This window comes from Nipponia nippon, unplaced genomic scaffold (assembly GCF_047370975.1).
Source record: "Nipponia nippon isolate SJK-2023a ecotype South Korea unplaced genomic scaffold, ASM4737097v1 scaffold_32, whole genome shotgun sequence".
Taxonomy (NCBI): Eukaryota; Metazoa; Chordata; class Aves; order Pelecaniformes; family Threskiornithidae; genus Nipponia; species Nipponia nippon.
The window spans coordinates 212,105-224,838 of record NW_028262350.1 but is presented as its reverse complement, the minus strand read 5'-3'; the positions used below and the strand labels follow the sequence as shown (position 1 = coordinate 224,838).

General features: G+C 51.4%; 1 protein-coding gene across 2 annotated transcripts in view; it reads right to left on the bottom strand.

Annotated features, from left to right (window-relative positions):
* Positions 1–7,404: 7,404 nt before the first annotated feature.
* MRC2 (mannose receptor C-type 2) overlaps positions 7,405–12,734 on the bottom strand; it is a 28,489-nt gene continuing 23,159 nt past the window's right edge. For both annotated transcript variants that reach the window (XM_087770120.1, XM_087770119.1), the window contains exons 21-30: positions 12,606–12,720; positions 12,359–12,522; positions 12,035–12,143; positions 11,321–11,559; positions 11,067–11,235; positions 10,719–10,868; positions 10,317–10,436; positions 9,722–9,901; positions 9,279–9,305; positions 7,405–8,762 (exon numbers count right to left, since the gene is read on the bottom strand). In XM_087770120.1, the coding sequence (XP_087626246.1) occupies positions 8,542–8,762; positions 9,279–9,305; positions 9,722–9,901; positions 10,317–10,436; positions 10,719–10,868; positions 11,067–11,235; positions 11,321–11,559; positions 12,035–12,143; positions 12,359–12,522; positions 12,606–12,720 (1,494 nt within the window). In that variant the 3' untranslated portion in view covers positions 7,405–8,541. The remainder of the gene's footprint in view (positions 8,763–9,278; positions 9,306–9,721; positions 9,902–10,316; positions 10,437–10,718; positions 10,869–11,066; positions 11,236–11,320; positions 11,560–12,034; positions 12,144–12,358; positions 12,523–12,605; positions 12,721–12,734) is intronic.

Sequence of the window (12,734 nt, the reverse complement as noted above, 5' to 3'; positions counted from 1 at the left end):
TTTGAATTTATTTATACTTCTTTGCTATCATCTGGTAAGTTAGGGCTCATTCAATTCCCATATCCAAGAGTAACTTAGTTTACATTTGTTCTTTGCTTTGTAATTGTAAAACTACCACCTCCAAAATTTCTAGCCACAACCTTGGCTTTGACCTTGAAGTTAAACTATTCATTACAGAGATATTTTAGCCATTTTCCATTACAAAGATATTTTTCTTTGTCTCAACTCTGATTTTGTAATGGGTATTTAAACAAAGTAAACTTCATATTTAGATAAGTTGTGTAGACAATGATTATTGGCTAAGAAGAGATTAACTCCCCATTTCTGATATAAATGCTGGCTGCATTGCATTACAGAACAGAGAGTCTTGTCCCTCAGCCAATAGGAAGGACTTGTATTTTTCTCAAAGGTAGAAATAAAATTAAAATAAAAGGGTAAGGCATCTTGCTCTGGTAAATCATTTATTAACTTTAGCATGTTAATATTCTCCAGAGATGTGAATTGCCTTCTTTGGCCAAGCCAGCCACTTTTCCTTCACCTTCTAGGCCCTATTACAATTCATTGCCTGGGATTAGTGAACAGAGAAATGAGAATGCATATTTTAAAGAGATGTTTTATCAGTGAATGACAGGTATTTGCTGTCTTGCAGATCCATTTACTGAGGAGCTGATGACGAGGTATGAAATCATGATGCTGCTGCTAAAGAAAGGTTCTCTGATTTCCAACATGCCAGTTACAGGAAAAATACCACATATAAACAGGATTTAAAAACTTGTAATGCCTGGGAACAATGCTAAATGCCAAATGAGTTATTTCATTCTAGAGGAAGACTGCAGATCTTATGTTTATAACACAGCTAATATTCTCATAGCAAACCTCTTTCAGCTGGAGCGAGTTTCGTTTCTTTGTTGGGCTTGCTTCCACGTCCATGGTTTTTTGCCAAAGGAGAGCTCTTTCAGTACTGTCAGCTGGGGCTACAGTGACACCTAGTAACTGCTTGGCTAATTACAGCTGAGCTTTTCCCAGGCTCTATCCAGCCTGTTAGCTCCAGCAGTGAGAAATTCCTCATCCACAGCAGCATTTGCCTTTTGCATTACTAGCATATCATCTTCGATTGCCATGGGAGCCAGTGCTCAGAGCTGAATAGTCTCAAGCACTGAGAAACAGCAATTTACTTGCTTATGCTGACACATTCCTTAGAATATAAAAATCATGCCTTGAATCAGACGTTTTAATTAATTAGTGATAGTATCACTTCTAAAGAGACCTTCCTGCATGCTTTCTACATTTTACGTTATCCCCCAGATGGCCACTATGCCAGCAGTTCATTCCCCAGAAGAAACACATCTGGTAGTTATCTTATTGGACAGACTAAATTTACTTCTTATATAATATTTAAGAGTTAAGTAACAATTCAAATGGTATAGATTTGACAAACACATCAAAAAGAAAACTGCATTTTCAGCTGTATTGTAAATAATAACCAAGGTAATCTAAGAGCAGGACTTCGCGGTTTTTGCATGATTTGCAACCAGTGACTTGAAAAGGTTTTCCACATATTAAAACTTAATAACAGTACCGTAAGAATTTCAAAATTCCCACTTAAGGAAAAAAGATGCTGAGGCACTGGGCACTCGAGTGGTTTCCACAGTGTTTAGAAGATGTTTATGTGCAATGAGGAGAGACCATACTTTCTGCCTTACCGTACTTTCCCACAGTAATTCAAACTGTAAAGCTGAAGGCTATGTCAAATAATAAATATCTTTTGAAGGTTGGGGAAGCTGTTGTATCCTCAGATGGGCAGCAAAACTGAGCTCAGAAGGGGTTGCACAGGTGCCTTGGCGAGCAGAACAGCAAGCTAGTAGTGCAGATAACTGGCAATCAAAATAATTACTCAGTGATTGTTCTCTACTTCCAAGCTTAAGAGAAAGCAAAGACATTTCATCTTGTTAAGTTCAGTTAGTATTTTTCTCGTTGATGAAGAAAGGTATTCTAAAACACCCTTCTTTCTTCATTTACAGATGCTGGCTCTGAGAAAAACAGATAAAATTCTCATGACATTGAAATTCCATCAAGAAGCCTTTATATCGAGTACCCTTTTCATTGTTTTTTATACCCCTGCTTTTCTCCTACTGTAATTAAAGCCAAAACAAGTGTGTTTATGTCACACAGTCCTTTTTGTAGTCCTACTGATGTCTTTCAAAAGTCCAAACAGTTACTGCTAATTACTTTAAAAGACCACAGGGCAAGGTAACTAAGTAGTGAAGTCAACATGGCATTTCTATTGATTACGTCCTAAAACCAACTTACCTAATTGGAAACAGTTGGCTAGTAAGTTGGGTTTTTAACTGACCTCCTTTAACCTTTAAAATCACAAGCTATGGAGATGCCTGTGGTTCCTTTACTGTGTGTTTTGAGTCACATGTAATACTGACATTCTTTGCTTCTGAGGTTTCTTCTGATTAGAGCTTGAGCTTATAGAGTGACATGATCCTGTACACAGCTTACAGCCAAAAGGTCCAAAGCACACTTTTACATCTGTTGATTGAATGCATATGACAACAAACCATCGAGTGCATTGCCTTCAGCTTGAGTGGGATGAACCTTCGGTAAAGTTCTTGTATTTAACGCTCTCTTTCTTTAACAGCTAGCGTGGCCTCAACAAAGAGGTTATTCCTTTGTTTTAGAGGGGAGAATGAAGGCAGAAAACCAGTTACTCAGATCTTGACTTGAATGCTGACATACAAAGATACTGAGTGGAATCCATGCAAAACAACTAGAAAATACTGCTGCTGTTTGAAAGCAAAGATAGGAAGGAGCCCGGAGGCTTCACTGTACTGTACAGCAAGAAGCCTGGGGTATTTGTATCTCAGCAAAAAATTGGATTGATCGGTACAAATTTGCTGTATGAATTCTTTCCAGCTACGCTCAGATTTGTACATGAACCTTCTGAATTCTTATCTGATTAACACATTTCCTAACTAACTTCTCATTTCCACATAAACTTGAAATATATTACTCAACAAATTATAATTCTTTTTATTGTCTGTGATGAGAGGGTGTAATTTTGCAAGTTTTAAGGCACTTAATATGCTGCTTGCTAACACTGTGCTGGTTATTGTCCATCACTGGAAATCTGATCTGCATGCGTGGCTGTGCTCACTAGTCTCCAAGTTGGTCTTTACAAACTATGTACTAACTGCATGAGTTAGAAGGTAACTATTAAACATGAACTATACATGATAATATGACTGATAACCATCCCAAGTGAAGAGTACCTAGTATATTTGTGATTATTCCTGAACAAAATTACTTACTAAGCAGACACTGTATTCACAGAACATTGCATTCCTTCTTTATCCAGCAAAGATTAATAACTTCTGAGTCAGCCTTATGCCTGGATTCGGGGAATGAGGAAAAAAAGATCTTGTGGTTACTTGTGTTGCACAAACTGGTTCTTTTCAGAGTAGCGGTTTTTAGCATGGGGTGAAATGAAAACATCTGCCAACTGCACTTTGCTTCAAAAAGGCACTGGCCACTGGTGACAGTCCATACACGCCATATGTACTCAGCAGCTCTGAGGAGCCCCAGTCTTTGATATGCTACAGCCACTGAGCGTTTTCTTTTTCCTGAACATTTAACACTGAATTCTCACCGCCGCAAGCACTGCTGTGTCAGATCCGAGTGGTAGAGCAGGCTCAGCCCAGTGGACTCCTCACCCTTTCTGTGCACGCTGCTGGCTATAGCTTGTAGTCAAAACAGCCGGCATGTCTTTAGAAGAGCCAAGCATGGCATAACTGCTTCTGCACTGCATGTACCATAAGGCTCCCAAATACATTTGAGCACTTCCCACATCCTCTGGATACTGGGACCATCTCAGTGCAGGGCTAAAAGTATTCAACACAGATGACAACCAAGTCCTAAGCAGCTTAGGTGTGCTTTTATCTATCAGTGCAGCCAAAATCGAAGGAATTAGCCTCTTAGGGTAGGATTCTGCTCACCTAACATCAGGTGCGATGTAGACGCTACAGCTCAGCTAGCTGCCCCAGCCTTCTTTTTTTATTCAAGAGAAAAGGGCGCTTTAGGTCACCATTCATCTGACCCAGTTCAGACCTACTAGTGCCCAGTGAGTGCATCAGAGCTGACTACGACAGGAGCCTAAGGCTATGCCAGCAGCCCAAGTTGACTTGGATTTATCAGACGAAGCCCACCTTTTGAGTCCAGGTGTGGTGTGCTGGACTTCTTAGACATGTTATAAATTCCTTCTGAAAATAAACCCGACATTCCTCTTCAAAACCCTTACCACTAGTCCACAGTCCAGGGGCTGGCGAGAAGCACACCTGCCAATGGCTAATTTCAGAGTGTCCTAGTTGCCAGACTCGGAGGTGTTGCCTTCCCTCTGCCTGATACCTAAGCAGTCAGTAGGGAAATTAAAGGGGATTAAAATAATGAGGCTATTTTGTATCCTTCTCCAGACGAACCCAGCCTGAACCAGACCTCATGGAATTTTCTAATGACTTCCTTAAAATGCATGTGCTCAATTCAAGTTTAGAAGAGCAGATAAAAGGTGGAGACTCTTCATCTCCATGAGAAAGGGCCTTTGGTTACTACGATTTTCTCCAAAGGCTGCATTTATTTTAAATTAAAAAAAAAATAAAGTGCATTCTGTGCTTCACTGTTTAAAATCAGCAGTGCAATTTTCACTGGGCTTCCTTTGAAGAGAAACCACATACCTGAATTCAGATCAGGTCACCCTGAGAGTGTTTAAGCTCCAGAATGAGGATGACTCGAGTGTCCTTTCCCTTGCTGCAGTGCAGTGTCGCTCAGCATTATTGCCACTGCTGTTTGCAATTAAACGGAGCAGCCCTTGCTGCCCCACCGCCAGCTCCTCTCACCTCTCAGGTGAAAAACAAAAGAGGAAAATCACATTCCTTCAAAGGCATCCTGAGAGCTTCTGCTCCAAGCGCTGTGCTCTTGACCAAACAGGCAAAACCAAATGGCCACGGCGAACCAGAGGGAAACTTTGTTGAGATCTCATCTCACCCAACCACATCAGTGTAGTGGGGGAGCAGGGAAGGTGTTGGGTCTGCCCCCAGGGAAGGGAGTGGTGGGTGCGGGCAGCCCCAGGCTACCGAAGGGATGGGGGGAAGCCCTGAAGCAGAAGGAGGCAAGAAAACAGCACCCTGAGCAGATGCAGTGCAAGCAGGGGGAAGCCTTGTGTGCAGAAACGCTGCCAGCGGCTGCCCCTGATGCAATGCCCGTGCTCTATGCCAGCAGGACGCTGCCAAACTCACTGCTTCAGAAGTGCTCTTGTGCAACGCCTTTGGTGCAGCTTGCACCCGCAGTCTTCCTCCACTGGCAGTGCCCGGGAATGCTGCAGTTTGGTGCTACGATAGTCACATCCACTGTTCACTGCTCCAGTACAAGCTACGGGATGGAGCAGGTTCAGCTGGATTACAGCCCCATCTCCCAACCCTTGGTGAGAAACAGAAGTTTCAGTGCTTTTCCAAGGACCCTGCTCAATCTGACATCCTTCTTGAACACAGGAGTCATCCACAAGTAAACATTGCCCATTCTCCTTCATCTTCTCCCTCCAGCCAACTCTTCTAACGACAACCAGCAGAGGAGAGGCACCACACCCACGGGACACGCAACCAAGCAATGCCAAGAATTAATACAACACCCCGCAACCGTGTCCCCCCCCTGCCCCGGGCAGCCTTTGAGCCTCTTCTGCTAGAGACAGGTAGGTGTAATTTCAGCTTTATGTTTGCTACTTGTTAGGGACACAGGGAAAGACAAGGTTTGTTTTTCCCACATAAAAGGGAAAAAAAAAAAAAAAAAAGGGAAGAAAATACTTGGGGAAGGAAATTTTATTTCCAAGCTTCTAAAAGGATCTTACAAACCACAGAGAGTAAAAAAATGCAAACCTATATATATATATTTATATATATATATATATATATATATATAAAAAAAGACAGGGTCCTTGTAAAAGCAATTCTTCACATTATTCTAATGGTGATAGGAAATACCACTTAACCATATATGTGTTTTTCCCGTAATCCTGATCACTGCTGACAGCTGACAAAACTCTTCTCATACAAAATTTCTCCTAGACTGTACAGGTTTCTTTTCTTGAAAGCAAAGGAGAAGAATAGAGAACAAATTAATCAAGGAGGAAAAAAAAAAAAAATTCTCTTGAACAAGATGTTCCCAGGTAGGGCTGTGTGAAAACCAGGTGCAATCCCTCCTGCACGGTGACGGGACCTCCTTCCTAACCCCCAGCACTCCATGTCTCTCTTTGGCACGGGCTTTCTTCCAGCGCCAATAACTCACCACTGCCCCAGCTGTACCCCCTGTCCTTCCCTGCACCCACCTTGCCCAGGGTCTCATGCACTTCTCCAAATGAGGCCCAAGCCTGCCTGGCTGCACCCCTCGACCTCAGCACCGCTCTTTGCCCACTCCTTCCCACCAATCCTAACTTCAACCTTTATTCTTTAGAACTTCCTAACAGCTCTGCTCATCCAGGAGGAGTTAATCCAGGACCCCCATCCCCACCAGCAGTGCAGCTTCCAGCTCAGCATCCCTCCTGCTATTCCAACCATGCCTGCAGCAGGGATGCCAGCGCACTCCAAGCTTCCTGCTTGGTACATCAACGCCCATTGGGGATGAGGAGGAATTCAGGCTCGGCTTTTCAGGATCCAGAACCCACGTCAGGAAGCCATGGGCCAGTGGACAAAAATCAACAGCTCCAAACCAGAAAGGTCCTCAGAAAATAAATGCGGAGAAAGCCAAGAGAGAGAAACAGAGCTGGGGCAGCTCCGTGCGCTCCAGATTCTCCCTTGCCCTGAAACGTCATGGTGGCTTTTGGACATTGCCAGAAAGTAAACAAAACCCCAGTGATCCCTTGTTCCCCTATCCCACCCCCCAACAGTTTTTTAAACACTTAATGTCCAGCTTAAGTGAAATCAACAGATTTTAAAATCCACACAGGTGTCAAAAAGGACAGTAACAAAAATTATCTAGTTCCCATTGTCGTCACAACAACAACAACAAAAAAAACAAACAAAACCCATCTCGAGCCTTGGAGGCAGAGGGCTAAATGCAACTTCTCTTGAACGGGCTGTGCCGCCCCACTTCAGAGGTCTAAGGGGCTCTTTGGGTCCCATTCCCAGCAGGGAACCCCCCTCGGGGCCAGAATGTCTCTCGCTGTCTCCAGGCATCTTCTGTTCTGACCCCAGCACCGGGGATGCTGCTGCAGGCAGCTGATGGAGGATGGCTCAGCCCCAGGGCCTGCCAGCTCCTCCCTGCACAGCTCTAAAGCCAGGCAGGGGCTTAGCCCCGCACCGCCTTTCTCCTACTCCACTACACGTAAAACAGGCAACCACAAACACCCCAGCCAGCTGTGTGAAAGAACGTATATATTCAGCACGCACTCAATACAGTATAGCAAAAAAAGCTATCATTTCCTTAAAAAAAAAAAAAAAAACAAAACCAAAACAAACCACCACCACCAAACTTTCAAAGTAACCACCAAAGCTTCCAAATTGCTCCCCACCCTACAGCCCTGACGCTCGTCCTTCTGCGAACAAGGCAACCAGCGGCAAGCGACCCCAGCCCCGTGCCGTCCCTGCCCAGCAAGGGATGCAGGGTGGCCCTGGCTCTCCCGCAGCACCTTGTGCCACAGCACCCAGCTCCTCCGGCAGAGCCTTGGAGTGCTGAGGACGTTCCCGCCGGGGAGGGGCCCGGCCAGCGGTTTGCTCTGGTGCCATCACGTGCAGTTATTTGTGGGGGGACACACACCAAAGTAACAGAAAGCAGGGCGAGCTCTGGCTGCCAGCTTGGGGGGGGAGCAGCCACAGCCTCACCAGGGCTGGATGCAGCCCTACGGATGTGCCAGGGAGGAGAGGGGGTCCCATCGCTGATGCTGGGGGAGCCCACGCTGACTGCTGCAACAGCATCTCCACTGCTTTCTGCCAGAGGTGGGGGACGAGGCCGAGGAGGGGGAGAGGAGCAGCACAGCGGCAGGGACAGGGGGCTTGCAGGGCCCTCGCCACTGTGTGCGGAGGGGAGGTAGATCGTCTTTAGAGACCTCTTGCCCAGGAGAATGTCTTCTCGGACACCAGCTCGGTTCCTGTGGGGAACGAGCCCGTTGCAGGGCCCTGAACACCCGCGCTCGCCTTCTCCCAAGGGGAAGGTGTCTCAGAGCCTGTTCACGCCGCCAGAAAGCTCTCGGAACTGGGAGGGCAACTTTCCTCAAAACTTTTTAGCCCTGAAACTGCCTCCATGGCTGCTGCAGGTACACTCCCAGCAGCTGGGGACAAGCCTGGAGGTGGCGGCAGTGACCAACGGGGCAGGAGGGACCCCAGCTCCCTCTGCTCACCCACGTGGCCGGACCCCAACTGCGACCCCAGCCCCTCTCCCTGCCCTGCCGCAATGGTCCCACTGCCGCCCCTGCCCCATGTGCCGTGGGGATAGCATGTGTGATGCTCTCCATCCTCCCCCCTCCCCAAGTCCCCGTCCCCAGCGTCCCCCCTGCCGTTAGTCTTGCTGCTCGTTCATCTCCATGTCTGACACCAGGATGTTCTTCTCGGCGGATTCGCTGGGGTTGGAGGCGGTGCGGCTGTACCGGGCGCTCTCAAAGGCGCCCCGCTCCGTGCTCCGCCGACGCTTGTACAGGTAGATGGCAACACCCAGGACAGTGCACAGCGCCAGCGTTGACAGCACCACCACTGCGATGGCCGTTGTGTTCTCTGGCAGAGCTGCAGGGAGGGGAAAAAGCCAGTGAAAGGCAGCCTGCCGTCTCCTGCCATCTCATCCCGCAAGAGGGGCTTTGGCTGGTGGGCCTCCAGCTGGATGGGGGCTCTCGGGCAGGATGGGTCAGAGCAGGACAGGACTGGAGTCTGCTTTGGTGTTTTGGGGACATCCTGCCCGTGGCAGAGCTCCAAGGGCTAGGCAGCCTCTCTGGGTTGCTCCTGATGCCTGAACATCTGGCAGCTGCCTGGAATGGATCTTTGAGATCCCACCAGCAGGTGCAGTGTCTGTCCGCCAGCCTGGCCCAGGACCACGGGCAAGGGCAGGGGAGTCCAGCAAAGAGCTGGCCAGATGCACTCCTCCATAGAGGGATGGCTCCTGCTGCTGGGGAGTCCTAACCCAGGGCCAAAGTCACCTGGAAATGGGATTTCCCACCCACAAACACCATTTCTCTGGCTGCAGCACGGCCCTCCAGTGCCAGTTCCTGGTCCTGGTGCTGTGCCCAGGCTAACAGTGCAACTCACCTGCCCTGGAAAAGCTGCTCTCCTCCACTGCAATGGCAACACAGACAGATGAGTGCACAGCCACGGCACCCTCCCCTCTTCCCAGCACCGGCATCACTGGCCCTGTGTCCTCCGCTGCTCCCAGAGCCACATCACACAGACACCAGGTGATGCACAGCCACGGGGGACCTCTGGTTCTGCTCCACCACCACCCCACCAGGCTCATCCTGCCCCGAGGTGCTGACCCGGCCACTGAGATGTGCACAACCCACCCAAGCTCCACTGAGCCCAGTGGGGGCCTGCAGACCCCAGCACTGGCCCCTACTATCACCCTACACTGGAACTGCCCAAAACACATGGCTGGTGCTGCCAGTGGGACAGAGCTCTGCCCTGAAGCACCCTGCCTGGCCCCCCAAGTCACCCCACATCAGCCCAGACACCTCAGAGAGCATGGGGGCCCCTACCTCGGGGGATCTTGCAGATGACCCCCATGGTGACGTTGGTGCAGGAGCCCAAGCGCCACACGCCGTTGCTGCTCTGGATCCAGTAGCAGCTGTTCTGGCTGAGCATGCTGGGCCCTGTGTCATGCTGGCCCCAGTTGGAGTAGTTCACGGCAGTGTTGTCATGCCAAACCAAGGTGCCACCTGGGAAATGGAAGAATTAGTTCTGGAGAGGCTGAAGCGAACACCCCATCTTTGCCCCCAGTTCAGAAAGCACAGGAAGGTGTGATGGGGCGACGGGGAGGTGTGATGGGGCGACGGGGAGGTGTGATGGGGCGACGGGGAGGACCAGCGGCTGCAGAGCACCTTCCGGAGCCTGCAGGCTCCAGCGCCTTGGGGGAGGCTCTAGGCTTGAAAGCCACTACTCCCATCCCACCAAGCCAGAGGAGGACACAGATGGCATGTCCAGCATGGCCTGAGGCAACGGGGCTCCTGGTCACACCATGGCATGAGCCCCCCACACTAGTCCCTCACCAAGGGCTTCCTCTGCTCACTGCAGACCTGGTGGGAATTCATGGTGTTGCCTAAGGGGGATAAAACCTTGTTCCTTCCTTTGTACCTTTGGGGTTGAAGGTCATGCCCAGCCAGGCACCCCTGGACGGGCCCTCGTATGCCTGGAGGTGCTCCCACACGAAGACATTTTCCATCTCATCCTGGATGGACAACACCGTGCCACCAACTGCAGAGGAAGGAGTGTCAGGGAAGAGCCCAGAGCTTGGAGGATAGACCTCAGGAGCAGCAGTGCCTGGGAGGACAAAGCTGAAGAACCACACACAAACCACGTGGGAGTTGGGGAACCCCAACATATAACAGCAAGGAGGAGACGATGGCTGACCAAGGCTGGACATGGGCCCAGGGACAGAGGTCCCATTCATGCACCCACAGGCATCTTGGGGACCCCATTCCCTTCCATTTCCAAGGGTGTGTCAGCCCCCTCTGGCCACCACAGACTCCCCTGTACCTTTCTGGCACCTCCTCATGGCATCTTTCTGCCCCAGGGTGATCTCCATGTGGAAGGTGTAGCAGTGGTCCCGGAAGGGGATCCAGGATGAGTCCTCCAGCGACTTGGGGCAGCTGCCGCTGTAGCTCCACTTGTGCATGCGAGGGGTACCTGGGGAGCACACAGTGCATTGGGGATGAGTGGGGGGGGGCATAGGGTGTCAGGGTCTCACAGCATGTTGGGGCACCCAGCCCTGCAGGGATGCACACAGAGTCCCAGAAGATCCCTAGTGGGATGTCACCTCCGACCATTAGGTGCTCCCCACCCGGTCTGTCTCCCGCCGAGCCCCCGTGCCCCCCCAGCCAGCACCTGCTCGGAACTGGCAGATGCCCCCCTGCAGCTTGGTGTCGCAGCTGGCCGTGCGCCAGCTCCCGTCCGCATCCATGTAGGAGCAGCCGGCAACCTGCTGGGGCTCCCCATCCTGCCAGTTGGCGTAGAAGAGGTTCTCCTCTGTCAGCCACGAGTAGCTCCGGCCTCCCTGGAGAATCAAGGGGAGGAGAAGCTGGGGGACTTCCACAACCCCCTGGGGAATCTCACCCCGGGTGCCTGCCCCCTTCCCTCACCTCATTGTTGGCCAACCCGATCCAGAGTGGAGCCCGCAGGCTGCTGACGGCCTGGGTGAGGAAAGCCTGGCTGTAGGGGTCAGGGATGGTGGCCAGGGTGGTGTTGAGGGTCTCGCAGAGCAGCAGCGCCTCGTGCCACCTGAGAGGTTTCTGCAGGATGCGGTAAGTGCTGTTGTGGTAAAAGAGGGTGCCGGTGGGCGAGGGGGAGTACGGCATCCGCGCAGGGCTCAGGGATGGGTCTGGGGGAGCAAAGAGACACAGTCAGAGGGCATAGAGGACACTCCTGCATCCCAGGGGGTCACCCCCTTACCCATCCCCCTCCCAAGCTGGGGTGTCTCCGGCAGCACTGTGCACAGGGCACAGGCACCTGGGGACATTCCGGTGCAACCAGGGAGGGCAGAGAGGCCACATCCCCAGAGGTGATGAGTGGTGACATCCTGGTGCCATCCCCACCTTGGGGCTGTCCATCAGCACGCATGTCCCTATGGGACTCGCAGAGCCCGGTTAGTGTGCACAGGTTTGGGGGTGCCCCACAAACTGCTGGGAACAGGGACCCCCTCCAAGTCAAACCCATGTCCCCAAGCTCCCCCAGCACCCTGAGCTCATCTCCCCGAGCTCCCTGGCCACGGCCCCACCACAACATGGGGCACTGGGCAGCGGTGGCAGGTCCCCAGTGAGCAGAGATTGGGGCAGTCCCCCCTGCCTCCCCACTACCTATGCTCCGCTGGCAGATGTAGCCGTGCTTCTCCTCCAGGCAGCTCCGGTCGTCCCAACGCCCTGTGAAGTGGGGGGGCAAACCGTGCCACACCACCACGCAGTTGGTCTGCACAGCCAAGTCACAAGGTCAGCACTGCCCTTAGCATTGTCATCCCACCCCCACGGACACCTCCACCCCAGGGAGCCCCACCCCACAGGGTCAGATCCTGCTCTGCCTTTGGAGAGCCACCCTGGCAGGCTAAAACCTTCCATCCTCATGGTGGGACACGGGGCTGAGACCTTCCCAGGGGATGGGGAATGCTATGGAGAGGTCTCACTCACCGGCTTGTCGCGGGGGCTGGAGGTGCTGCAGCCTGAGGGCTCGCCAGGCGCCCAGCTCACGTGCCGCAGAGGCTCACCCTCCACCCACTGGAACTCCCTCTGAGCATCATGGAGGCCAATCCAGAGGTCGAAGGAGATGTTGGGCAGCATGGACGTGATGAAAGCTGCAAGCAACAAGCAAGGCACTGAGGACCACCCCCCACAGGTCCCAAGCCAGAAGGGCTGGTGGGGGTTGGGGGGGACCTACCCTGCTCCAGGGGGCTGGCGATGGTGGCCAGGACAGCGCCCTGGCTCTCGCATGCCTGCTTCGCCTCTGGCCACTTCACTATCTCGGCTTTGTCATGACCGTTGAAGCTGAAACACTGTACAGGCCAGG